The following is a 26,598-nucleotide window of genomic DNA, read 5'->3' as shown; positions in this document are numbered from 1 at the left end:
GGATGACAGCAGCCACTCCACGCCGTTGTAAAACAAAAACCAGACTCTGCTAGTCGCCAGAGAACATCAGTGTGATGTGAAGGACTTAATGTTTGCATTTAAAGTAATCAAAGCATTTTCCCCTAATTCCCTCAGCCAGGTGTTTTGAAGCCTTCTTTCTGGGAATAATATAGTAACTAAACAAACATACAGATATGCTTAATAATTTCTTAGAGGAAACAAACGGACGTTTTTCCCCCAGAAAATCCACGTGGAAAACTCAGGTATCTGGACGGGAAATTTTGCCAAAATACAGCACGCAGGACAGAGGATCCCTCAATACAGAAATTTTAATAGGTAAATATATTTTGTAACGTTACAGTGGAGTGAATACAAAGGGTGGCTGCCAGCCGCCCCCTCCCGCTCAGTACTCTTCCCCTTCTTCAGCCTCTGCTTCCACGGAATCCACGCCCACCTCTTCATAATCCTTCTCCAGAGCCGCCAGGTCCTCCCGAGCCTCCGAGACCTCCCCTTCCTCCATGCCTTCTCCCACATACCAGTGCACAAAGGCCCGCTTTGCATACATGAGGTCAAACTTGTGGTCCAGGCGGGCCCAGGCCTCGGCGATGGCAGTGGTGTTGCTCAGCATGCACACGGCCCGCTGCACCTTGGCCAGGTCTCCCCCCGGGACCACGGTGGGGGGCTGGTAGTTAATGCCCACCTGCGGGAGACAGGGAACAGAGTGAAGTTTATATTGATCTCAGAAGTGATAGGTTGTTAAAAATTGGAGTTGTGAACCCAGTTTAAACAATGCCCTATAAAAATTGATACTATGTTTTGTGGCATTATCTATCAATATTTAATATCCTTTCTTTCACCTTATAATTTTACTTTTGGATTTATCCCCACAAGAGCACAAAGTTCCATGTATATTTTTATATATTTAGTTTGAATCAGTTTGTAGTGGCAAAACTGGAAACAAATATCCATCATAGGGAACCAGTTTGATTACTATACACTCACACAGTAAAACATAAAAAAGAATGAGAACCCTGTCCTAGTATATAAATATGTCCAAGAAATTGTATACTTGAAAAAGAAAAGGAAGTTGAATTTTTTTTTTTTAGTGGCTGGTACAGGAATCCAAACCCTTGACCTTGGTGTTACAAAGTGAGTTGAATTTTATGTGAGTAAATTCTACATATAAAAAAAAACCTATCTAGAAACAGGTTAGAGCCTTGGACCTTTACGGGAACATCATGTGGGAGGAGGTAATGTGCTGAGGGGATGTGCTGAGGCCACGCCCCTTCCCTGCCCTGGTGAGTAGATAGCAGTCAGCAGCAGCTAGGCACACAGCCAGGCTCCAGAGTTGGAAGGGACAGGAAGAAGGGCACAGGGAGTTCTCACCCTGATCAGGGGTGCCCTCCTACAACTCTTAAGGTCAGGCCAACTGGGAGTGCTGCCAGCTTCCTGTTCTCTGTGGCCACCTGTGTACAGTGAGTTGGGTCTATCACCTACAGGAAAGGATCTTGCATCCTTCACCCATGTCTGCCAACCTTTTTCTGTCAATCACCCATATGACAAGACCCATAATATACCCTGAATGTGTACAGAACATCTCTTGAAGGACAAAAAAAGTTCTACAAAAGAGGAAGAGAACTTCAGCTTTTCAGCCTTCTGCATTGTTTTAATATTTTGCCACATAAGTATTTTTATAATAAAAATACCAAATATCTTTAAATATGGAAAAGACTCCTTGAAAATAGGTAAGTAAATGGTTGTTAAAGAACGTATGGTAAATCACACTGAGACTGACAAAAAGGAACTTACAACAAAGAGAATTCAGCAGGGTCCATCTGTGGCTGGCCTGTCTTCTGTCAGGACAGGAAAAGCTATGACTTCCTACACTCCCCACAGACCAGCCTTCCCACTGGCACACAAGATCAAGGAATTAAGCTAGGAGAGGAAACTGAAGCAAGGCCCAGCGTCTTCCACAGTGCCTGTCAGGTGAGGCTGCTTTGGATGTCCTCACCTTCCAAATGTTGCATTGACTGACAGAAAATCCCCCCACTCAAGTTGAGAGGCTTGGTAATTAGACACAGAATGGAAGGTTTCATCTCCCACCTGTAACCTCTGAGGTCTGCAGTCTTCTTATGTACGACTTAATATTTCTAGGTTGGTGAAACCTGTTGTAAATTTTACTCTTTTCTATGAATCACTTTAAATCAACTTAAAAATACGGATGATCTTCCAGACAAATTGGCTATGTTAGAAAAACAAAACAAAACTAATGATCTGCATCAAGGTGAGATGAAATATAGAGATGATCTCTGTTGAGGGCTGACAGAGGGCCAGACAGTTCACAAACGTGTGTAGTCAGAGGCAAGCTATGGCCATTCCATGTGGGAACAATAAGACACACATTCCTGTAACTCTCATGTCATTTTCAATCTGGAATGACCCTGGACTTTGCGACTTCCCCAACACCTTAGGGAACTCAGCAGGACTGACAAATATGGGTTCCACAGATTTATCTGATGTGGAAAGTCATTGTGCACAAGGACTGTTAAACCAGAGGGTACAAGGTTGATAACAAAGGTATGCTGAGGCGTTTAGCCTGGTAATCATAGTGGTCTTAGAGCCTGAAATTCTATTACTTGGCTTCCAAATACATGATGCTTTTCTCTTGGTAGTTTTCTGTGACATTACACATGGTTACAGAAGCCACCTAATTATCAGTTTGATTTTGTGTGTGAGGCAGAGGTTTCAGCCTGGTTTGGAGAAAGAGCAGAGACCCACCCTTTGCCCCCAGAGTAAACACAGCATAATGCATTTGAAAGTCTAGTAAAAGAAACATAAAAGTTGCCTAAAATTCAGTGACATGTGACCAAAGTCATGTGACATCTAAAACCACCATTTGTAGCATAAAATGATACCACAGAACCTGAAAAATCTCTAAATCTATCCATTCACAGAGTAATGGGCATGGTTCTAATGACTTTAAAAAGAGAGCAAGTGAAAAGATTAGTCTATCTCTAGCTCAGCCATTATTGCCATTCTGTGTGACTATAGGGCCACCACCAAGGCCCTCACCAGATGTGTTCCCTGGACTTTGGACTTCCCAGCCTCTGAAAATAAAAGGAATAAATTTCATTTAATAAATTTCCCAGTTTCAGGTATTCTGTTATAAAGAACAGAAACAGACTAATACAAGGCATTTAGCAAATTAATTATTAAACTTGTTTTCCTTGCAGATGTGACAGGGGAAGTCTCCGCAAAGGGTGTGGGTCCCGGGGGCATCATTGCTCTGTGGGCCTGCTGCTTGCTGACAGGTATGATGACTCAACATCACTCAGTCCTACCTTAAATCCAGTCGGGCACCAATCCACAAACTGGATGGTACGCTTGGTCTTGATGGTAGCGATGGCTGCGTTGACATCTTTTGGGACCACATCCCCCCTGTACAACATGCAGCAGGCCATGTACTTGCCATGGCGAGGGTCGCACTTGACCATCTGGTTAGCCGGCTCAAAGCAGGCATTGGTGATCTCGGCCACAGACAGCTGCTCATGGTAGGCCTTCTCAGCCGAGATGACCGGGGCATAGGTGGCCAGGGGGAAGTGGATGCGGGGATACGGCACCAGGTTGGTCTGGAATTCCGTCAAGTCCACGTTCAGGGCCCCATCGAATCGTAGGGAGGCCGTGATGGAGGACACGATCTGCCCAATCAGACGATTCAGGTTGGTGTACGTGGGTCGTTCGATGTCCAGGTTGCGTCGACATATGTCATAGATGGCTTCGTTGTCCACCATGAAGGCACAGTCCGAATGTTCCAGGGTCGTGTGGGTGGTCAGGATGGAGTTGTAGGGCTCCACCACGGCCGTGGACACCTGGGGGGCTGGGTAAATGGCAAATTCCAGCTTGGACTTCTTGCCGTAGTCCACCGAGAGCCGCTCCATGAGCAGAGACGCGAACCCAGAGCCGGTGCCACCCCCAAAGCTGTGGAAGATGAGGAAGCCCTGCAGTCCCGTGCACAGATCCGCCTGAAAGAAACCAGACAACGTGAGCGCAAGCCCGCAAAGCCACGCCACCAGCCTCCAACAAGCCAGGGTCTCTTCTGTTTGCCTCTGCAAGTGGATACAGGTTCAAGTCATCCATGATGAACACGCATTACACTTAGAGGCAAAGAAATCAAAACAATGAAGGCCTGTGGGTGTACCGCAAGGCACACTTCACAGCAGGACTGTTGCAGTCATGCTCGTGATTCTGGTCTAAGTTTTGATGTAACGACCTCCCCTTCGCAATCCAAGGCCTACCCTCCCTGCAGGATGACGTCCACATGGAGCTGTCTCGGAGATCTTCTTACCAGTTTGCGGATTCGGTCCAGAACCAGGTCCACGATCTCCTTCCCGATGGTGTAATGGCCTCTGGCATAATTATTGGCTGCATCTTCCTTCCCTGTGATCAGCTGCTCCGGGTGGAAGAGCTGCCTGTAGGTCCCTGTGCGCACTTCATCTGCAATGACACCACGTGTGCTGTGAGTCTTTAAGGCCTACTGTACTCACCAAGATGGACATGTCTGGGACTATTCATTTCTACAGAGCACATGCTGTTCCTCACAGGTCAACAGTGTAAGAAAATGTCTGTGTGTGATACACAAACCACAATTGCAAATGATGGCTCTAGGAAGGTAAACAACTCATGGTACAAATGCCAGCACCACCAGTTTCCAGTGAAGGGAAATGAGCTCTCATACCCTATACGGGTAATTCTATGGATACATATTTCTTCCTACCCAGAGCTACATCAAAGGGTATAATTTTAAAATCCCTCACAAACTGGGTAGGTACCAGGTCAATGACTTCTGCAGGGCAGTCCCATCAGGATACCCTATGTGGCCTGGGTCTCACATGCTTTCAGGTGACATTCTGTTATCTCCTGGGGGGCCACTGACAGGTGCTTTCTTTGCAGCTCTCCTTGGAAACCACCTTGGGCACCAAGTCTGGAGGAACCAAATGAATGTTCTATACTTACCTTTTTATGTCTTAGATGCAGGGCAAGGCTCTCATGCACCAGCATGAGTGTGTACACAGCATCAAGGAGGGAACCCATGCCCGTGCACTCTGCAGGCAGGACCTACAGAAGCCACCTGACTGGTACTGAGGGGCCACCAGTGAATCTCTGCATAGCCCATCTTACTGCTGGCAAAGCAGCATTTCCCTGTAGGTCAGGTTTTTTTGAACTAGGAGCCTGAGTCCCACAATCATAAGCCTTTCAAGTTCTCACTTAACAATGTCATGAGCATAGTCTTGTACGTCTCGTCCTTTCTGCAGAGAGATCCAAAGGAGCCCATGTGGGGATCTACTGAGGCTCTTCCACCATCCCAGGAAAGCCACCATCCAGTGCCCGAGCACCTACCGACCACAGTGGGCTCCAGGTCCACAAACACTGCTCTGGGCACATGCTTGCCAGCCCCAGTCTCGCTGAAGAACGTGTTGAACGAGTCGTCCCCACCGCCTATGGTTTTGTCACTTGGCATTTGGCCATCAGGCTGAATTCCATGTTCAAGGCAGTACAATTCCCAACAGGCATTGCCAATCTGGACACCTGCCTGCCCCACGTGGATAGAGATACACTCGCGCTGGGAAGCAGAACATAAATGTGAAGGCCATTCAACTTCAAGGCAATTTGAAACTACGTGTATATGGCATGCAAAACATTATAACTTAGCACCTGTATAGTGCTTCCAGTGTCTAGGGCTCTCCCAAATATCTCCCACAAAGCTTAAGTGACTCCTTTACACTTGTGAAAACTGACTTGTTTTTTTTTTTTTTTCCTTTTTGTCTTTTTTTGTGACTGGTAACGGGATCGTAAGCCTCGGTGTTGCGCCCATACCGCGACCGGCAATGGGATCGCAACCCTCGGTGACGCGCCCGCACCGTGCTCAACCAGTGAGCGGACCGGTCTCTATATGGGATCCGAACCCTCAGCGGGAGCACCGCCGCGCCCCCAAGCAGTGCACTGTAGCAGTGCGCCACCGGCCGCCCCCCCCCTTTTTCTTTTTTAAAGATGACAGGTAAGGGGATCTTAACCCTTGACTTGGTGTTGTCAGCACCACGCTCAGCCAGTGAGCTAACTGGACATCCCTATACAGGATCCGAACCCGTGGCCTTGGTGTTAGCAGCACCACACTCTCCTGAGTGAACCATGGGCTGGCCCACAATATTAATTTTATTAAGAATCTACCCTCAAGTGCCTTGAGAAAATGGGAAGTACACATAAAGCACTGTTCACATACTAAAGCACGGCTGCCCTGAGAAAAGGCATTTGCACATTTATTTGAGTTGCAAGCTGAAGTAGTCACTTTTTTCATGGAACACTATTTTTACTTGAAAGAATAACAAAGTATGGCTATTCAGGCTTGGATATCTGTTATTTATGTTAACGTGTTGTTTTCAGTTGTTTTTCTTTCTTTCTTTCTTTTTTGAGATACATAAAAGCTACAGGAATTTATTATCAGCAGATTTTTTTTAAATTTTAGTTTTAAAAATTATTTATTATAAGCATATTATTATTACAAATTGTGATTTTTTTAATGCTCTTTACCCAATCTATCTCTCCCCCAATCCTCCCCCATGCCTACATGACAAGTATTGGCAGCATAACCCATATAGACAAAGACTCTTTGGGCTGCTCAATAATTTTCAGTAGCATTTCAATAATGTTCAAAGGTCCCGAGACCAGAAAACTTGAGAACCGCCCTCCAGTCCTCAGGAACCCAACGCTGCCATTGTCTGTGCTCTGAGACCATCAACCCGTCCCTTTCTACTAAGTCAAGGCCATCACCATCGTCTAAAACCCTCCCTCGAAAAGGCTGACCTGTGGGGAGCCGCCTGCATCCGCCGGGACACTCCCAATCTTCCTCCTACGGGGTCACCACTGCCCTCAGGGCCCGCAGACCCGCAGGACGAGCTGGCGTCCTTCCCCAGCCTCCCCTCCACGCGGAGGCCCGTACCCGGGTTCCTCCGTCTCGGCTTCGTCCGCCCTCCTGCTTGGCCATCTGTGGGCCTGAGGGCCTGGGGTCTGGCCAATGCTTGCCGGACTCGCAGCGCCCCCGACCCGGCCCCAGGGCCTTACCATGGTGAGTTCCTCAGCTGCAACCCGACAATGCCGCTCCTTGCCTTCAACCGCCGCTACCGCACGCTCAACTACCCATGCCGCTGCGCAGCACGAGCTGCCCCGGATTGGCCCCCCGCTGTCCAGGCGGCTATTGGTTGGAAGTTCCTTGGGGCGGGCCAAGGCTCGGGATCCCACTTCCGATTGGTCATTGCTTGATGCTCGAAGTGGTAACGCTTTCTGATTGGATGTGCGTTTGGCGGGAAGGCTGTGAGGTCGCCAATGCCGGCACGGGGCCAGAGCGTTTCCGGGGCGTCTTCCGACCGTGAGGTTGGAGCAGACACCGCCCATCCTGGTGGGTCGCGCGACATTACAGTACACGGAAGCCGCCCCTGCCTCCGTGTGTGAATAGCTGGACGACTACGTCGTGCCGCCCTCCCCTCCCCAGGCGCCCCACATCTGCTCGCCTCCACGCTCCTTATTCAGGTCTTTGCAAACATGGAAGCCAATGAGAGGCCTTCCTGCCACCTATCCAAAGTCAAGGGACCCCCTCAATCTTCTGCCCATTTCCCGGCTCAGAAAAGCCATTCTTATCCAGCTTCTGGGGAGCTGGGCAGGAACTGATCACTTTTTTTCACGAGGACTGGGTTTCTGGCCACCAGGGAGGGGGAGGGTACACCCCTGCCCTCGGGACCCAGTGCCCATTTTCTCGGACTTTGGAACAATCACCTGATTCTTGCATTCTAAGAATTGTCTTTACTTTTTAAGGATCCAGTGTGTATTCACTTCTGGGAAAAGTGCGGGAGGAGGAGTCCAAGTGTACCCCCAGCTCATCACCAGAACGCAGTACCCTGTTCTGGCCTCTCCCTAGAGGGTGGTCCAGCAGACCCTTAACTGTCCCTTCTCAAAGGAGAGTCGGGAGCTTGCCCAGTGCGATGGGACTCACCAGATCGAGGAGTTGGGACTCTTCTGTAGGCTCTGGGAGCCTGTGAACAGTGGCATCAGGACTGCCCTTAGAACGCTTTGGCGCCAGGACAAGGGGCATGGAGGGAGGTCTGGGGAGAGCCAGGAAAACTAGGGGAAGGCCATTGCCCTCCCTGCCTCTTCTCCCGAGGAGAATGAATCCTTCTGTACTAGCTCCAGCCTGCCGTAATAAAATACCATAGACCGGGTGGTTTAAATAACAGAAATTTATTTCCTTACAGTTCTGGAAGCTAGACGACCTAAGGCCTCTCTTCCTGGCTTGCAGACAGCCACTTTCTCACTCTGCCCTATGTCCACACATTGGGTGGGGGCGGGTAACATGAAAGCTCTCTGGTCTCTTATAAGGACACTAATCCTTTCAGGATCAGGGTCTCACCCTATGATCTCATTTAACCTTAATTATCACCTTATAGGTCCTACCTCCAAATACAGTTACCTTGGAGATTAGGGTTTCAACATATGAACTTGGGGGGACACAATTCAGTCCATAGCACCCTCCTTCCTCAGGGCTCCAACCACACCACACACACAACTGAACTGTAGTATGTATCACGTTGTGTTTTTAAGTAATATTTATTTTTCTGATTATAAAAGTGACATATTCGGAGCAGAAAGTGTAGAAAAATATAAAGAAAATAAAAATCATCCATAAACCAACAACCTAGAAATAAACGTTATTAATATTTCACTGGGGCTCGTTTTGTCTTTTTTTTCCTGTGTATACTTTTTTTTATACAATTGGGATCAAACAGGATGATTTTTGTAACAGCTTTCTTGAGATATAATTCACATACCATACAATTCACCCATTTAAAGTGTACAATTCAAAGGCTTTTAGTATATTCATAGGACTGCACAACAGCACCACAATTAACTTTAAAACATTTTGATCATCCCCCAAAGAAAGCCATATCCTGTAGCTGTCAGCCCCTAATCCCCCTATATCCTTAGCTCTAGAAAACCTATAATCTACTTTCTGTCTCTGTAGATTTACCTATTCTGGACATTACATATAAACTAAATCATACAATATGTGGTCTTGTGACGGGCTTCTTTCACCTAGCATAATATCTTCCAGTTTCATCCATGTAGCATGTATCAGTACTTTTCCTTTTTTAAAGAAACAGCTTTATTGAGATACAATTCATATACCGTACAATTAATTAATTTAAGGTATACAATTCAATTGCTTTTAGTATATTCGCAGAGTTGTACAAGCATCACCATAATCAATTTTGGAATATTTTTATCACTCCAAGTTTCACTCCTTTTTATTGCCAAATAATATTCCATCGTATGAATATGCCACATTGTTATCCATCAGTGGGCATTTCCACTTTTTGAAAATTATCAATAATGTTGCTGCAAACATTTGTTTACAAGTTTTTGTGTAGACATACGTCTTCATTTCTCTCTAGTATATACCTAGGAGTAGGTATATACTAGGTCATACAGTAATTCTATGGTTAACTTATAATTCTGTGGTTAACCTTTTGAGGAACTGTCAGAAAAACCATGTGATATTTTGATCCTGATTTTCTCACTTAATATTAGTCATGTGTATTTTCATGAACTGTTAAATGTTCCTTGAGCATGTGGCTTTTAATGTTTGTGGAGTTCCAAATCTTAACCAATCCCTTGTTATTGGGCAGTTACTTCCAATTTTTGTTATTATAAATAGCATTTCAGTGAACATATTTGGGCATCAATCTTTTAATGCATTTCTGTATTTCTGTAGAACAGATTAATTGAATGAATGGATCAAAAGGCACAGGCAGTTCTAAGGCTCTCAGTGCATAATCATAAACTGGCTTCCGGGCTGAGCCCGTGGTGCACTCGGGAGAGTGCGACGCTGGGAGCACAGCAGCGCTCCGGCCGTGGGTTCGGATCCTATATAGGGATGACTGGTGCGCACACAGCGCTCACTGGCTGAGCGCGGTGCGGCCAGTCTCAAAAAGGAAAAAATAAATAAATAAATTAAATAAACTGGCTTCCAAAATGGTGTGCCAGTTTGCATTCTCACAACTAAAGTTTGGGAACTCCTGCTGCACACCTTCTTATATTTTCATAGTCTCCCAAGGTCACCAGAACATAAGCATCTAGAGGGCAGAGACTTCTTTGGGCATATCTGATCCTGTGCCCAGCCAATGTGCAGCACATAGTAGGGGTTTATGTTACATGAATGAGTTAGAGCAAATGAAGGCCCAGATTAGTGCATGGGTCATGGGGCAGAGAGGAGGGGACAGATATCTGAGTCATCATGAAGGCCAGGTCTATAGGACTTGGCACCTGATTGACATGGGGACTCAGTGCAGACACAAGTGGTACTAAGGCATCGTGAGTCGAAGAGCCCTCAAGGTAGCAGTTGAAGTGGATGATCAGAGGAGATGAGGAAGCCACACTCCAAATCATTTAGGGGCAGACGCTGGTAGGAATGGTCTGAGGACTGGCAGCAACTCTTTTTTATATTCCACTCTGTGAGCACCAGTCTTTATGGAAAGCCCTGGAAGAATTACCTTCACCAAGCTAGCGAGGTCATCAAACTCTCTGTTCACCTGGATATCCTGAGGGGAAACCCAGCACAAGGCAGTACATTATACTTTCTGAGAACATGACTATGATTATTTACACACACAAGTTCTCGAAGAAGCTCCTCCAGGCAGATTCTCTCCTGTGAATGACAAACTCATACTCCTCAAATTATTCAAATAGAGAAGGGAAGGGGCTCAAGGGGGGCTTTTACAGGTATGCTCTATTTCTTGATCTGGGGCTGTTATATAGGTGTATGTTGTTTGTGAAAATTCACCAAGCTCCATGCTTAATCTATGTGCACATTTCAGCAAAGACTGTTGTTCCTTAATATAAAGTTAAAAACAAAGGGGTTGGAGAGAAGAGAACTAGTGCTGATTGAGTCTTTCTCCATGCAAGCCCTTTCCCTAGGGTCTATCATCTCATCACATCTTCACAATGACCCTGAAGGGTGGGTGTTAGTTCTGTTCCATGTAAAGATGAGATCGAGTCCTGGGAAGGGATTTATTTGAACTGTGAGGACTCATAAGTAGCTGAGGATAAAATCTGGGCTAGATAAGAGTAATGATAGCAGTTAAGGAATAAAAAAATAGAAAAGTGGATCCAGGCTAGTGTTGATGATTTCTTTGATTCACCATCTTGTCCGAGATTGATGGACCCAGGATTTGGTTTCAGGCCTGAATTGTTTCCAAAGCCAATGGTATTTTCATTATAGTAGAGGCTTCTGATAATGACCATATGTTGTATTGAATAAGTGTGTGTTTGGGCAAGACAATTTCATATATCATTCTTTTTTTTTTTTTTTTTTTTTTGAGAATGATAGAACTCAGTGCTGACAGGAAGTCTCAGAGCAGAAGGAACATGGTTAAGGCAAGCTAATTTGTCAGACCAGGCAGTTAGAAGGAAACAGGAAGGATGTTTGACATCAGTTGTCCCAAACCTGAAAGACTGGAACTATAAAACCCATCTCTAGAAAGGCTTTGAGTCAAGTCTGGGTTGAAATAAATCAGGTTTAGAATAAACACTGATTTGTAACTAGAATTTTCTTTTAACAATTTTTATTTTGGGATTCACTCCTTAATGATTAACTGCCTTAGAAAACAGTGACATCTTTTTTTCTACATTGAAAAAGCAAAGTTGATTAAGAAGGGGTCCTGATCTCCCTCAGAGCCACACAAGTGAATCTTCCAGCACCACAGTCCACCTGTAGGCAGTACAGGCTGGTGGGAGGTGGGGCGGTGCAGGGAGAAGGGCAGCCTTGCAAGTGCTGAACCTACAAATCTAAACATCAGTGAACAATTAGCATTGTGCCTCCGGGTCCCCACCTACTGTCTCTCACCCAACGAAGAATCCAGGCAGGGGCCCAAGATGAGACCACAGTGGGACCTCTAGTCCGGAGTGGCCTTCTGACCTGCATTCAGGCCTGCGTTAGAACTCTGCCTCTGCTACGTGGTATATCTGGGCGGAGCACTTTATTTCTCTAATCCCCAATTTCTTCCTCTAAAATGGAGGTAAAAGTACCTCACAGGGCTGTTGGAAAGATCAGAGATGAGGTTTATGAAAAGCTCTTACAGAGAAATCCAGCAGTTCCAGAGCAGATGCTGGGTTGTCCTGGACAGACTTGAGAAGACCAAAGCAGCCTTCACATCGCATGGGATTCCTGGACACCTAAGAAACACACACACGAAACTGAGAGAAGCCAAGCCCAGGAAGCCAGAGAGCAACATGAAAGAAGAGGAATAATTCCTCATGTCTGTGACTTGGCTAGGACTGCCTCACTGTCTTAGCTCAGAAGGTGTCTCCGAGCAAGGCTGCCTGGCTGGGGAAGAGAGGGAGGGAGTGGACACTGATGGCACCACCCAGTGCCTGGCTCTGTGCCGAGCACCAAAGATAGAGATGCACAAGACAAAACCCTGCGATGAGAGTGTGCATCAGCTCTTCCTGGGAGGTAAAGGTTGGGTGGGGGATAAAACACCTGAGCAGAACTTCGAAGGTGAGGTGGGTGGAGCTGGGCATTTCAGCAAAAAGAGCAGAAGCATAGCAGAGGTGAAATCTTTGTGTGTGTGTATGTGTGTGTGTGTGTGTGTGTGTCTGCGTGTGCGTGTGTGCACGCATGCATGTTTCTGCAGAATTCCGAGCAGCTTGGGGTGACAGCAATGAACTTGGAAAAGGGGTTTGACTGACCCTAGCTCCCCCATGACTTCCTGTGAATGACACTCTATAAAGCTTAGATTTATCCAGAGGGGACCTGCTGACAAGTTTAAAGCAGGGAGTGATTTAGAAAGATCACCGGGTAGCAGGTGGGAAGGAAGCACCAGGGCTGGGGAAACTGGCAGGTCAGAAGAACCTGAGGAGGGGAAGTGGGGAGGGGGAGGAGCCAGCAGCCTGAGCCCTCTGCAGGATGTGAGAGATGGCAGAAGGAAGACGTGGGAAAGGGAGGGACAAGCTCCAGGTCTCAGCTCCTGACTTGGGGAGAAGGAGCCCCCCACCAAGAGGCGCCCTTAGAGGGAGGTGATGCATTCAGGTTTGACTCTCATAGTCCGAAGTGATTTGGGGACATCTGGGAGACTGTCTAGTAGGTGGCTGGAAATGTAGATCCGGGCTTGAGAAAGAGGTCTGGGTTTCGGCAGGGGTGGTGTGGGGGGTGGGACCGCTATGGGAGAAGCCCAGGGAAGCCAGGGGGGGGAGCTGAGGGCAAGACAGAGCCGGACACCCCCCTGCAGCTGGCAATACTGTCCCCTAGCACATGTTGTGGGCACAGTGGTCCTTGGGGACCTGCTCCACCCTTGCCCAGCTCTCTCCTTTCTCTGTCTTCTGCTCTCAGCAGCTCCCTACCCACATGCAAACCTAGAAGAAGGGAAACCCTCCCAGGCACACAAAGCCTCAGGTAGGTCTGAGCAGTGGCCAACAGTACACCTGAGCTGACCCTGGCTTCCAGCAAGGCCAGAGGAAGAGCAGGGGAGAAGACGAAGGTGAAGCAAGAGGTGCCCTGGCCACCCTCAGCAGAGCAGCACCCCAGCATGCTGTGGAGGAAGGGCAACAGGAAGCCCCTGAGGGGAGGGTGGGGAGAGGAGAGGGCCAGGCCAGAGATGGGAAAAGAAATGGTAAGGGGGGGAGCGGTCAGAAGAGGAAGCCAGGAAGTCCTCTCCTGGAGACCTCATGTGGGCTCTGGAGCCTGTGTGCATCTGCCTGCCTGCTGCCCCTAGAGTCGAGGGATGTGGCGGGGGAGGGGTCTGTGGGAATAGGCACAGGGCAGGTCTGTGCTGGGGCCTCGCTGGTCAGGCTGGCACTCACAATGAGAATCCTCAGTGTCTGGTTGGCCTGAAGGCCCAGGCCCAGGCTCAGGGCTCCCACTGCAGAGATGCGGTTGTTGCTGCCATAAAAGAGACACGTGCGTTATGCTACCTTCCCAACAGCTGTGCAGAGCCCTTGCCCTGGGGTCCTCACTGGAGCTACTGCTGCGTGCACCAGGCTGGGCCTCACATTCTGGCCCTCCACTCATGCCCCGGGCCCCTAGGCAGGTCAATGTGTAATAGATGGATATGATGCTGCCTTATCAGTGGCTCCCAGTGTTCAAAGAGATCACCCAGCAAACACACTTAGAGTGTCCCTCCCCCTTGTGGAAACCAGCTGCCGCACCCTCACCCTTTGAGCACAGCAGGTGATGCCCCATGTTCTCCAGCTGGCACTCCATACCAATCACCATGACAGCCTCCGTTCTGGAAAAACGCCCAGCTCCCTCCTCCTCCTCTCCTCCTCCTGCAGAACCCAAACTTCAGGCCTTAGCACTACTCTGGACCACAGTGTCTCCAGAGCCAGTCCCACTTCTGACTTCTCAGACCCCAGCTTGGGCTGCACCTCCAGTTTCAGTATCTCTGGTAGCCACCTCTAGCCTTAGCTCCTCCCATGGAGAGGAAAAGTGGGCAGGATTGAGTGGGGCTTCCTTACCCACAGGGGGCATCCTCCCTGGGAGGGGCTCAGCCTCTGTAGTCCTGGAAGAGCACCTCACCCACGGCAGGGCCCCAGAGCCATGTGCCGAGCAAAGCATGCACACGGGCCCACTCGTCAGGGCCTGGCCGTGCCCCATCTCGACGAGTCTCCTCTTCTGAGAGGAAGGAAAGCTTACATGGAGCACCCGCCCCGCACCGGGCTCTGCAGAAGATGCTTTACACACACGTTTACAGTCCCAGCCACCTGCCTGTGCTGTAGGAATAACAAATCCCAATGCATAAATTATGAACTTGAGTGAGAAGGATGGAGCTGGGTGCTCTTGGATTGTGGCCCAAGCCCCATCATGGGTAAACTATGGTAGGTTCAGAAATTAAAGTGGTCAACGATGCCAAGACGGCCGAGCTCCTGGTCCCTGGGGTGGCACTGCTGTGTTCCTCACCTCATGTTGAGTTGCTCCAACACGTTGTTGGCCTTGAGGGCCTCACCCACTGCAGAGGCTCCTAGATCTCCAAAGCCATTGTATGAGATGTCCAGGACTTTCAGGAAAATGTTAGCCTAGAACACCAAAGAGTGAAGCCGTGGGACCACATCTGACAGCGTCGGAGCCCAGGAGGCCTGAGGTGCACAGAGCAGGGACAAAGTACTGAAGGACAGGGGTTCCAGGGAAGAGTCAGGAAAGTGCTGTGCAGGCTCCCAGTAACTGTGGCTTGGAAGATGGTGATCAGTAGAGTCGACGGCCAGAAGCACAAGAGAGGGTGGGTGTGAATGCAAATGACCCTCAGAGACCAGGGAGCAGCAGGCCCCAGAGACACAGCGATCAGACTCCACCAGCTGGCAGCCTCTCAAGGGCAGGGCCCCAAGGCACAGAGCAGATTCAGGGGCTCAGTGGAGGGTCCAGTGAAGGGCTATTGGATGGAACTTACCCAGGGGAAGTGGTGGGGAGAAGGGTGGGTGCTCTGGGAAGACAGAGCCTGTCCTGCCATCCTGTGGGGCAGAACTCCTGGGTCAGCCTCTGTAAGAGGGCAAGGCAGTGGCTGCCATTTCCTGAGGAGGACCCCACAAAGGTGGCTGGTGCTGGGGACACTGCAGTCAACTTGTGCCTCCTGGCAGGGGCTTGAGCCACCCATTTCTGAAGGAATGAATCACAACACCCAAGGGAGCAGGTGGGATGTCTGAGAGTTGTGATGGCATCCAGGGTTGCAAGGGTGTCATCTCAAGAAAACATCTGCATATGCCCAACAGTGAGCATGTGCCACCAGACTGCAGGGAGGTCCCCTGCTAGCTGAGTGTCTGCAATATCTAGGGAAGATGCATGACATTCAGCTGTGGACCCTTCAGTAAGTGATGTGAGAGTGAGCACCATGTTTTGTGGTCATTAAATGAGGCCAGGAAAATTAGTCCCCTAAAGAAATATTCTTTAAGTTCTGGTTAAAAGATCCAAGGTTCATTTCTGTTGTGTGTGTGTGTGTGTGTGTGTGTGTTTTGGCAACTGGCCAGTACAGGGATTCAAACCCTTGACTTTGGTGTTATAACACTGTCCTCTAACCAACTGAACTAACCAGCCAGCCTAAAGGTTCATTTCTGAACAGCTGCAAAGACAGGGACTTGGCACTTCGGTGACAGGCCCCCAAAGGAAAGTCCAGAGGGGCCGATTTGTTGGGGCTTCATACCTCCAGTCCCCTGGCAAATGCTGCAGCTCCTGGGCCTCGGAGGTGATTCCAGCTCACGTTAAGCTCAGTGAGTCCTGTGTTTTCTGCCAGGGCTGGTCCAAGCATCTCTCCTTCAAAAACAACAAAAGAGACCTTCTTATTCACTCTGTTCATTCCTGCAAAAAAATGATACTGATGCCAGCTATGTGCCAGGATCTCTGCTGGGCAGGAGGGTCACAGAGATGAACCCAACTTGGGCCTGCCTTGCCTTCAAGGAATTCACATTTAATGGGTGGGATAGAAATACAAGTTAATGAGATATGAGCTATTTAGACTACAAATAGGGAGGTGTGGGAACAGAGTGGGGGCTAACCCTGCCTTGCGGGAGAGGGTCAAGAAAGTGGATGGAGGAGATAACCTCGAACTGAGGAATTCACCAGCATGAATGCATGTACAACGGAGAGCAGACACGAGAAAGGGCAATGTGCACAGGCCCTTGTGGAAATGCACACAGGCCCGGAGCTGGAGGTGGGAGGAGGGGAGCCAGTGAAATGAGGGAGGAGTGATGGGCACTTGAGAGATGCTGAGAGGCCTTGAATGCTAAGCCAAAGGCTTGGGCACTGCCCTATGGGTGGCAGAGAGTCAGAGGGCTTTCAAAAGTGACAAAGCTGGATTAGCACTTTAGCAAGACCCTTAGTGGTGGGTGAGACGAGAAGCGGGGGACCAGTTGGAATGCTCGTGCCACAGCACAGGTAAGACGTGACAAGGTGGCCCAGCTGCAGTGGAGAAGAGGCAGGGGTGCTAGAAGAAGGGAAGGGGACGGTATGGGGAGAGAAAGCTTGAGAGATATTTAGCATGTAAAACAGGCAGAGACCCACCCACACAGCCCCCTCTCCATTCTGTCAGCATCTGGTCAGACTAACCTGTTCCCAGTTCTCCAAAGAGTCAGCACCAATATGCCTCTGGGCTGTCTCCCCATTTGGAACCCCCTTTTCACCTGCTCAACAGCTCTTCACCCTGTTGACGCTGTCTAACACAGCGTCAAGAAGCCTTGCCTGTCCGACCACAATGGACTGGATGCCCTCGGGCCCCCCATCCACTGCACTTCCATGCTTCCAGGCTCTGGCCACTAGACCTCTCTCTGCCTGGCTGGTCTCTGCCATGAGCCTGGGAGTCCCTCGAGGATCTGAATCTTACCCCTCTCCATGGTTCCAGAACCTAGCACAGGTCTAGGAAGGATGACCTGAAGAAATGCACACAGGAAAAACGGATGGACTAACCAGAGCCCAGGCTCGGCCAGCCTGCTGGGCCAGCACAGGCGGCAGCAGACACTTTTAGCACCTTGGAGAGCTCCCCGCGCAGAAGCGAGGACTCCCAGCACCTCCGCCCTGAGAGGGGGACTCAGCACCCCGCACTGGATCTGATGATATTCCTAGGTTCTCAGATAGGGTACTTTCCTTCTTCAGACAGACAGTTCCAGGGCTGAAGGGAAGGGCAGTGGTCCCCACTTTGTGCGGAAGCGCATTCTTTACTGAACAACTTGAGGGTGAGAGGCTTGTTCTTCTTAAACACATGAAGCTGGTCCCCTGAAACTGCCGATGCTTGGTCTCTGTGTCCCCTGAGGCCATCTTATGAAGTAAATGCTGCCATTCCCATGGATCAGGTGGGGAGATCAAGAGCCAAGCTCCTCCACCCCTCAAAGGAGTCGGACCCACCCACAGATCCCCTCTTGGAGAAACAAAATGGCCTGGCTGAGTCTGTCCTTTTTCAGGCCCTGCCCCGACGACCTCATGTACACGTGTGTGTTTGTGCAGCTTTTTCAGGGCCTTAGCTTCCAGCCCCCCATTCCAGCTGCCTCTCTGGTGCTTCTTGATCATGCAGGCCCCAAGGGACACCTATACTTAGTTGAAAGTCTGAAATGAACCTCTCTTTTTTTGTTGTTTTTGTGACCGGTAAGGGGATCGTAACCCTTGGCTTGGTGTCGCCCGCACCGTGCTCAGCCAGTGAGCGCACTGGCCATCCCTATATAGGATCTGAACCCGCGGCTGCGGCGCTCCCAGCGCCGCACTCTCCCGAGTGAGCCACAGGGTTGGTCCGAACCTCTCTTTTATTTTATGAAAATGTCACTGACTTCCCACAGTTTTCTTGGAAAGTAAACTGGCTCTCTGGCAGTTAAACTCCAGAGTCAATTCTCACAGGCCAAGGCTGGTGCCATCCCACTCCCTCTAAGCAGCTTGAGACAGAGCAGTGATTTCAAAGTTTCTATTTGAGACAATTCTCCTGGGACATCCACTAAAATGCAGATGCATGGGCATCCCCCCAAGAGTCTAGTTAAGCAGATCAAGGGCTCAAGAATCTGTATTCCTAACCCAGAGTCCCAGGTGATTCTTACAATTGATTGGAGTGTTTGGGGACAGGCAGATAGAAATGCATATTCCTGGCAAAGCAGACAGCCTGTGCAAAGGCCCTGGGGCATGAGAGAGATGAGATCAAGGAATCTCACTCATGTATTCCACAGCACTTGGAACAAAATCTTCACACCTTTTCCCATGATCTGAGGCCTGAAGCCCCCTCTTGCTCTGGGCTCCAAAGCCTGGCCATTCTCTCCTGGCTCACTTGCCTGGTCATGTTGGTGTCTGTCAGTCTGGAAAATAGGCCTGCATGATTGCTGTTCCTCTGCTTGAAATGTTTCCTTCTAGTCTTGCCATGGCTGATTCCTTCCCACCCTGCACACTTCCACTTAAATGTCACCTCTTCACAGAGGCCTCCCCAGCCACCCCTCTAGAGCAGGGTCTCCATTCTTCTCTAGAACCACATACTGTTTATTTTGTAACACCAGAAATTACCAAGAATTATCTTATTAACATGTGTTCTTTGAGGTCAGAAACTTTGTTTTGTTCATGGTTGGACCCCCGGTAGCTAAGTCAGTGCTCAGCACCTACAGCAGTGGGCAATGACATACTTGTGGAATGAATTAAGAGTTCTGTGTGGCTAGAGTGAGAGAAGACTAGGCCAAAGTGGGGTGTGGGACCAGGAGCCAGAGCATGGATGTTCTCTGGTGGACATTCCTGCCAACTCCCACCCACCTCTGCTGTAGGAAGATGAGCTTTCATGTCCCATGGTGGCCCGGGCATTACCTGCTTGATCACTCAGCTGGTTATAGCTCAGGTCCAGGGATTTCAAGCCTGTGTGCGCCAGGAGGAGTTCAGCAAGGTACTGGGCTGCCTGCTCCTCCAGGCCGTTCCCTGACAGCTGGATCTTCTCCACAGCCTGGTTCACTGCAAAGGCAGCACAGAGGGCCTGGGCTCCCGCTGCTCCCAGCTGGTTCTCCGACAGATCCACATCTGGGGGCCAGCACCACTCCTCAGTCAGTGGGATGCAAAGCCAGGCACCACCCTCCTCCCCTTTCTTCCATCTCCCAAACCTCCAGGCCTGAGGTAGAGGAAGGGGCTTGTGCTTGGACTGTCCTGAGGCTGCATGGTGGCTCTGCCACCCATTGGCTGGGTTCCCTCGGCTCCCGACATCCCCCTCTCTGCATGTCCACCAGTTTCTCTGTCAAGGGGTTAGAACCACCTTCCTTGTGGTGCTGGGGACAATGCTGCGGTGAAAGGGCAGCCACCCTATTGGTGACTCATGTCTGGCAGCAGTATAACTCGCCCACAGAAGTACCCACTGCCCCCTTGCCAGGGACTGGCAATAACAGCCCAGGTGGTGGTGCACAGAGCATTTACGTGAGACAGAAACTTAGCTGACCACTTTGCGTTTGAAGTTTCTTTTCCTTTTTTTTTTTTTTAAAGATGACCGGTAAGGGGATCTCAACCCTTGGCTTGGTGTTGTCAGCACCACGCTCAGCCAGTGAGCCAACCGGCCATCCCTATATGGGATCCGAACCTGTGGCCTTGGTGTTATCAGCACCACACTCTCCCAAGTGAGCCACGGGTGGCCCTGAAGTTTCATTTAATCACCCAAGGGCTAAGTGGTATTGGTGGAGTCATTTCAGGTTGGAAACTGAGGCTCAGCAAGGTTGAGCTGCTTGCCCAGGTCAGCCTGCTCTTTAGTGGCAGAGTTGGCTTTTGGATCCGGCCCCATCAAACTCCTACCTGCCCCCCCTGCTCTCGCTCTTCTCACACTGCCCAGCCCCGACCTCTCTGAGTTGAAGGACTCTCCCCCACTGCATCCAGGCACTGGGAGTCCACCGTGTGCCAGGGTGCTGGCCAGCAGAGGAGGGGAGTGGGTAAGACAGGGAGGGTCAGGGAGGGAGTGCTGTCCAGCACTGGGTGCACTACAGAGGGTCTAACTCCACCCTATGCACCCCACTTTGTGCTGAGGTCCCTCTCCCAGCCCCAGCAACAGCAGCAGGCCACAGGTGAGAAGGCTGGGCTTGGAGGACTGCATCCCTGAAGAAAGGAGGGACTCAAGCCTGCCCACCTGCCCCACGCTAAGCACCTACCACAGACACTACTGTTTTTGCTCAGGGCATCTGCCAGGGCCTCTGCACCAGCCACACAGAGTCCATTGTCTCGAAGGTCCAGCCGCTTGATATAGGGATTGGAAGTCAATGTGGAAGCCAGTGCCTGGACCCCCTGGGATAGAGAAGAGGGGCCTGAGGGGTCTGGTTCTTCCCAAGGCTGAGGGTCCCAGACACAGCTGGCCACTATCCTGCTCCCAGGGGTCAGCCCATTCATCATCTTCCCGCTGGAAAACCTTCCCCTTCCCACATGCCCAGGGGACACCTGCTTCTTCTTCTAGAGGAAAATGACACCCTGCCCAGATCTCACCTCCTGGAGCCTTCCCTGAAGCCCCACTAGGCTAGGGGTCTGTAGGTTCCCCAGCCTCGATCCCATCTGTCTCCTGGATGTGGGGGATGGGACATGCCTGGCACAGAGGAAGGCTGGGGGTGTGTGGGATGCACTCAGGGAGGGGCACTCCCGTGGCTACTGTCTACTGGGTCCTACCACTTCAAGCCTGGCCCCAGTGTTCCTCCAGCAATACCTGGGGCCCCAGGCCACGGTGCCGCAGGTTCAGCTCCGGGGCTGGCACTACACTATAGGTGCGGCGAGACCCCAGGTAGAGGGTGTCTCTGTCCAGTTTTCCAAGTCCATGGGTGCCTGACAGGAGACAGGGGGACAAATGTGGATCCCTTCCTGGGCACAACCACCTGCCTCTTCCCCTTCCCTCCTTCATTACTTGGCCTATGTTTCCCCTCTAGAGGTGTTTCTTCCTGTGCTAGTTGGGATTATTGCCCCCATATTATAGATGAGGACATTGATGCTCAGAAAAAGCAAATGCTTTCCCCAAAGTCACACAGCTAGTAGTAGCTAATCCTAGCAGAATTAGGATAAGGACTCTGCCTGTCTGACGCCAAAGTGCATGCTGTGTCTCTCCCCGGGGGATTGCAGAGCACAAACGTTTTATGAACATCTTTTTTCTTTTTTTTTTCTTTTTTTTGTTTGTGACCGGTAAGGGATTGTAACCCTTGGCTTGGTGTCGTCCGTACCACGCTCAACCAGTGAGCGCACCGGCCACCCCTATATAGGAACCGAACCCTCGGCCTCGGCGCTCCCAGCGCCGCCCTCTCCCAAGTGAGCCACGGGGCCGGCCCTTAGGAACATCTTATGCGGACAAAAACTGAAACAATTCTAAATTCTCTGGCTTAGGTTTTCCTGTGGGCTGGGAAAGTCCAGCTCTGGTCCCATTTCAGGGTGGGACACTGTTTGGCGGGGTTTTGCACTTTAACGTCATTCTGGAAGCATGTTCTAATGATGGAACTCCTGATACCGCTGGGAAGAGCACCGGAGCTGGAGGGGATGCTGGTTGCCCTGAAGGCGTCCCACACAGGGACGCGTCCTCTCCTGGACAGGGATCCCCTACCCACTCGGCCCCAGCCCGCTTCCCTCCGCCCCTGCCAAAGAAACCCCCAAAGTGAGGAGAGAGGCCTGATCCCCACGCCGGGGGCACCTTCCGTCTCCAGGTCTGAGTCCGAATCTGCGTCCGAACCGTCCTCGGCCTCCAGGAACCCTGCAAGATGCCCAGCGGCCGCCGCCGCCTCTACCTCCTGCTCTTGGTTCTCCTCAGACCTCTCGCAGGTACTACTCATGGCTACGCGCCTTTCTCAGTCGCCGGCACTGAGGGCAGGACAGCGCGGAGCCACGCCTAGAGCGCGGCCCGGGAATGTGGGAGGACCCTCCGGCTGCGCTGACCAATCGAATGTGGCGCACAGCGAACGGGCGTCCGCCGCAGCCAATAGTGACGCGCTGTTCCCGCGGGGGTCGCCCGGGCAACGCGATCTTGTTGGTTGCCGCAGAAACTGCTGCTGCCCTGAGCTGACCTCGTCGCCAGGGCGGATCAAAACACTCCCCGCGGACCAGGAGCAAGGCTGGGCGCCTTGCGGGCGTTTATACTCCCTGTCGCCCTATGAGTTTGCAGTCCCTTCCACGGACTGGGAAACACACCTGACTCCAGAGCTTGTGCTTTCGTCGCTGCACTTGCGGGGTGGGGGCAGCTCTATGAGAGGGCCTGGGGAGCCTTGCTGAGCCGGGTCCCCCTCCTCTCTGGAGCCAGAGTCACACTCTCACTCTGTGGCTCTCAGTCTGTCCTTTGAATACGCTGCTCCCTCCACCAGGAACATTTCTCTCCGGCTTGGTTTGTTGAACTTCAGAATCGGCAAGCGTCAGCTTAGAAGCCACTTCTTCCTGAAGCTTTCCTTAGCCCGTCCTCTGGCCCCATGCTGTCTCTCACAACACTCACAACACCTGCCATCACCACTCTCCTCCCAAGGAAGTTAGGCCAGAGAGCAGGGACAGGGCTGCTCCTCTCTGTGAGGGACTCTGGAGAAGGTGGGAAGCCCTGGGTAGCTGGGGCATGGGACTGAGGGCTGGGGGGTAGAGGCTGGATCCTGCCCAGGTGGAAGTGTCCCTTTAATAGCAGCTGGCCTGACCCGATTGGGCGCCCGCTTTGCCTCCTGTTCGGCTGTGGCTGCAGCTGCTGTGCTGACTCATGCGCCCTCGCAGCCAGCAGGAGCTGGGAGCATGGGCTCCCCAGGGGCCTCAGCAGGCTGGGGGCTTCTGGATTACAAGACGGAGAAGTATGTGATGACCAGGAACTGGCGGGTGGGCATCCTGCAGAGGATGCTACAGCTCGGGGTCGTGGCCTATGTCGTGGGGTAAGAGAGAAAAGCTCTTGGCCATGTTGGCTGGAGGAATCATGGTTGGTCCCGCTGGGCTGAGGGTTGTGGGTTTGGCTCTTTAGGGGCTGGGCTGGTGGGGGTGGAGGTGGCAGTTTGGAACAATGTAGGGGGTAGGCAGAAGGAGGGATCTCCATCTGTTCAGAGGCCAGTGGATACAAGAACAAGCTGTGTGATTCTGTCCTAAGTGCCCACCTTTCCAGAGCATTGTCCCCCCCCTCCCATGTTGGGCTTGGGACACAGAGCAGGATAGGCCCCACCCCTGCGTAGGAGATGCCCTGGAGGGGCAGAAGGTGGTACCTGATATTTGTGAGAGCTGGGGCACTAAGGCCCCGCAGAGAGACCACAAGTTCTTTTTTCTTTTCTTTTTTTTTTTTAATTCCTTTTTGTCTTTTTTACTGACCGGCAACGGGATCGCAACCCTCGGTGCTGCGTCTGCACCGCGCTCAGCCAGTGAGCAGGAACCGGTCTCCACATGGGATCTGAACCCTCGGCGGGAGCGCTGCCACTCTCCCAAGCGGCGCACTCTCCAGTGCGCCACTGGGCCGGCCCGAGACCACAAGTTCTAACTGGGGGTCAGGGGAGTCTTTAAGGAGGGAGCTGGGCCTAGCCAAGGGTTGATTGTTAGCTGAGGAAGGTGGTGGTGACGGGCATCTCTGTCTGAGGACACTGACTCTCCAATACATGTTGGAGCTCCTGGCCTGTTCAGGGGATCTGTGGTGGGATGTGAGGCTGGAGAGGAGGCAGGGGTCCTTGGCGCTGGACTGGGAGCCCATAAGGTGTGTGGAGAGAGAACTGTCAGGCCCAGCTCTGCCACTGCTCACTGCGTGCTGAGGACACACCACACTGCCCATCACCTCCTCCCCAGGTGGGCCCTTCTCACCAATAAAGGCTACCAGGAGCGGGACCTGGATCCCCAGATTTCCATCATCACCAAACTCAAAGGGGTTTCTGTGACTCAGATCAAGGAGCTTGGGAACCGGCTGTGGGATGTGGCTGACTTCGTGAAGCCACCGCAGGTGGGTGGGTGCCCTGGTGCTTCTGCTGGGGGCCTGAGTTATTCTCTTGCTGACAGCTCAGACAGCACCCTTGCAGCGAGTGTGTGCAAGGAGAGGCATGGGATGCCAGAGGGTGGCTGGAACGGCAGGGAGGGCCTCAGAGAGGCGCAGCACCTGGGCACAGCTTGCAGGCATGTGTAGAAGGTTTCCAGGTGGATGAGGGGAAGGTCGGGAAGCCAGGCCAGAAGAACTGCATTTACAAAAGCTGCATCTGGAAAAGAGTGCAGTGTCTGAGACTCAAGGCTTGAGCATGAGGGTGGGGTCGCAGGGGTGTGGGGGGCTAGAGCCCAAGCTTCCCCAGGTCCCCTCCCTGACCTGGGGCACCCCTGTCAGGTGAACATTCTCTGCCCTCTTGGGTCGCATTTCCCTTTTCCTTCCATGCAGCTCATCTGCAGCCTCAATTTCCACCTCTGTTCCCCTGATGCCCAAATTGTAGCACCAGTGACTACCTACCTGAGTGCAGCTGCCTCCCACCATGTCCAAAGAGAAATCATTTCCCTCTCCTGGCATGGCCTCTCTTCATTCAGTGAAGACTGTGACATCCACCAGTGCCAAATTTGGACCTGGGACTCAGTCTCGACACCTTCCTGTCTCTCCCAACCTTGCTTACCACTGCCCAAGCTGTGCCTGGGTGAAGCTGTGGTCTCCCAGTGACCCTCTCACTCCCCTCTTGCCCACTCTCTGCCACCGGGTGCACACCACCGCCAGCAGCCAGGGGGAGCTTTTACACTTAACATCATGAGAGCCTGCCAGTCCCTTTCTACCCTTGGAAGGCTCCTCTGCCGTGTGGTGGCCATCACGTCCCTCCATATCTTAACTGCTGCCACACCCCACTGCCCTCTGCTCAGCCCCTGCCTTCCCTTCCTGGGCATACCTTCCCAAATGCACAGTGCTCTCATGAACAGCACCGGGGTGCCAGCCACCCTTTGACCCCAGGCAGAACTTCCCATCTGTCCCTGGGTCCCTGCTGTGCGGTGCTGCTGTGCCTGTGATGCGGGGTCCCCTCCTCTAGCCTGGCCAGGTGCCCGGTCCAACTCACCTCTGGATTTTCAGTGTCTGGAAGTAGGAGGCTCTTGGAAAATTCTGAGAGTGAACGTACGAAATAAACTGTCTCAAAGAGGTGGACACGGGCATGAGGTTCCTGGGCTCAGAAATGCCAGAAACCCAGCCAGCCTCCCATTTCTGCTTCGACCTGCCTCACTGGAGGCGTTTCCCTGGGGGACAGGGCTGGTGACTAAGTGAGGCCTAGGCTCCTTCCCTCACAAACCAGGCTGCCAGCTTTTGGCCTCTCCGGGGGAGGAAACCCAGCAGGGGCCAACCTTGAGACTTGCCTCCTAGGGAGAGAACGTGTTCTTCTTGGTGACCAATTTCCTTGTGACGCCAGCCCAAGTTCAGGGCAGATGCCCAGAGGTAAGTTTGTCTAGGAGCCTCACAGGGGGTCCCTAGTTCCTCCACCAGCCCTAGGTCACCATCCATGTTCCTGCTTCTCCTTCCCAGGTGTCTGAAGGCTCAGTATGTGCTTGGTGTTTCCCAGGCAGACAGCCAAATCTTTCTGCAAATATTTCATTTACTGTTCAAATATACCCTGCTGGTAGGAGTTACTGTGATTTTCATTTATGATGAGAAGTCTGAGGCCCAGCAAGGTTGAGTCACCTGCCCAAGTCCTCTCAGCCTGTGGGTGACAGGACCTGGACTTCTGAGCAGCGGCAGTTCCCATGAGGTGCCCAGACCCTTTCCCATTTTGGTTCTGCCTCTGGGTACTCTCCAGGTTGTTACTGTGATACTCAGAGCTGGGCACATGCTCAGATGGTCTCTAATAGCAAGAAACAAGCTGGAAAATCAACCCCCCTTCTCTGTGACCAGCCTCTATTAATGTGTCCCAAAGCAGTTTCATTTTTTGTGGGCAAACACCGTACCCTTCTGCTCAGGCCAAGTTCAGAGTCCCTTATGATCCCTGAACCCTGGGTATTTTCCCCTCGGTATGATTCCTGGGTATTTTTCACTGCAACCATGGTCATGCTAGGGCTCCGCACCCTGTTATTGCCCATTTCTCATCCAGAAATGCAGATTCTCCCCCTGAAATTTTAGCCTTTCCCTTTGCCTGGGGATGTCCCCAGGGATCCAGCATCTGTCACAAAGCTCGCTCATT

General features: G+C 51.4%; 3 protein-coding genes across 3 annotated transcripts in view; 1 reads left to right on the top strand and 2 right to left on the bottom strand.

Annotated features, from left to right (window-relative positions):
• Positions 1-311: 311 nt before the first annotated feature.
• On the bottom strand, positions 312-7,181 carry LOC103581279 (tubulin alpha-3 chain). The gene is made up of 5 exons (XM_008563159.1): positions 7,117-7,181; positions 5,398-5,620; positions 4,346-4,494; positions 3,342-4,022; positions 312-700 (listed from the first exon to the last, which is right to left on the bottom strand). Exons 1-5 carry the CDS (start codon positions 7,117-7,119, stop codon positions 404-406), a joined length of 1,353 nt encoding a protein of 450 aa, XP_008561381.1. The 5' UTR covers positions 7,120-7,181; the 3' UTR covers positions 312-403.
• Positions 7,182-10,409: 3,228 nt separating this feature from the next.
• On the bottom strand, positions 10,410-22,305 carry LOC103581278 (leucine-rich repeat-containing protein-like). The gene is made up of 9 exons (XM_008563158.1): positions 22,167-22,305; positions 21,201-21,316; positions 20,659-20,791; positions 19,346-19,552; positions 16,230-16,339; positions 14,999-15,114; positions 13,903-13,981; positions 12,181-12,276; positions 10,410-10,643 (listed from the first exon to the last, which is right to left on the bottom strand). Exons 1-9 carry the CDS (start codon positions 22,303-22,305, stop codon positions 10,488-10,490), a joined length of 1,152 nt encoding a protein of 383 aa, XP_008561380.1. The 3' UTR covers positions 10,410-10,487.
• A 931-nt stretch (positions 22,306-23,236) lies between these two features.
• LOC103581281 (P2X purinoceptor 6-like) overlaps positions 23,237-26,598 on the top strand; it is a 10,271-nt gene continuing 6,909 nt past the window's right edge. Inside the window, exons 1-3 of the mRNA XM_008563161.1 lie at positions 23,237-23,370; positions 24,260-24,410; positions 25,788-25,859. Of these exons, the coding sequence (XP_008561383.1) occupies positions 23,237-23,370; positions 24,260-24,410; positions 25,788-25,859 (357 nt within the window). The remainder of the gene's footprint in view (positions 23,371-24,259; positions 24,411-25,787; positions 25,860-26,598) is intronic.

The sequence above is a fragment of the Galeopterus variegatus genome, unplaced genomic scaffold, assembly GCF_000696425.1.
Source record: "Galeopterus variegatus unplaced genomic scaffold, G_variegatus-3.0.2 Scaffold12717, whole genome shotgun sequence".
Lineage (NCBI taxonomy): Eukaryota > Metazoa > Chordata > Mammalia > Dermoptera > Cynocephalidae > Galeopterus > Galeopterus variegatus.
The sequence above is the reverse complement of the archived record's forward strand: the minus strand, read 5'-3'. Positions and strand labels throughout refer to the sequence as shown.

Coding starts and splice junctions, on each gene's coding strand:
- LOC103581279 (XM_008563159.1), bottom strand. Junction 4,495..5,397: donor CCTGGAGCCCACTGTGGTCG/GTAGGTGCTCGG, acceptor GTGTCATTGCAG/ATGAAGTGCGCACAGGGACC. Junction 4,023..4,345: donor TGGACCGAATCCGCAAACTG/GTAAGAAGATCT, acceptor GGTTTCTTTCAG/GCGGATCTGTGCACGGGACT.
- LOC103581278 (XM_008563158.1), bottom strand. CDS start 22,305: ATGAGTAGTACCTGCGAGAGGTCTGAGGAGAACCAAGAGCAGGAGGTA. Junction 16,340..19,345: donor CCAGCTGAGTGATCAAGCAG/GTAATGCCCGGG, acceptor TTGTTTTTGAAG/GAGAGATGCTTGGACCAGCC. Junction 15,115..16,229: donor CATTTGCCAGGGGACTGGAG/GTATGAAGCCCC, acceptor TTGGTGTTCTAG/GCTAACATTTTCCTGAAAGT.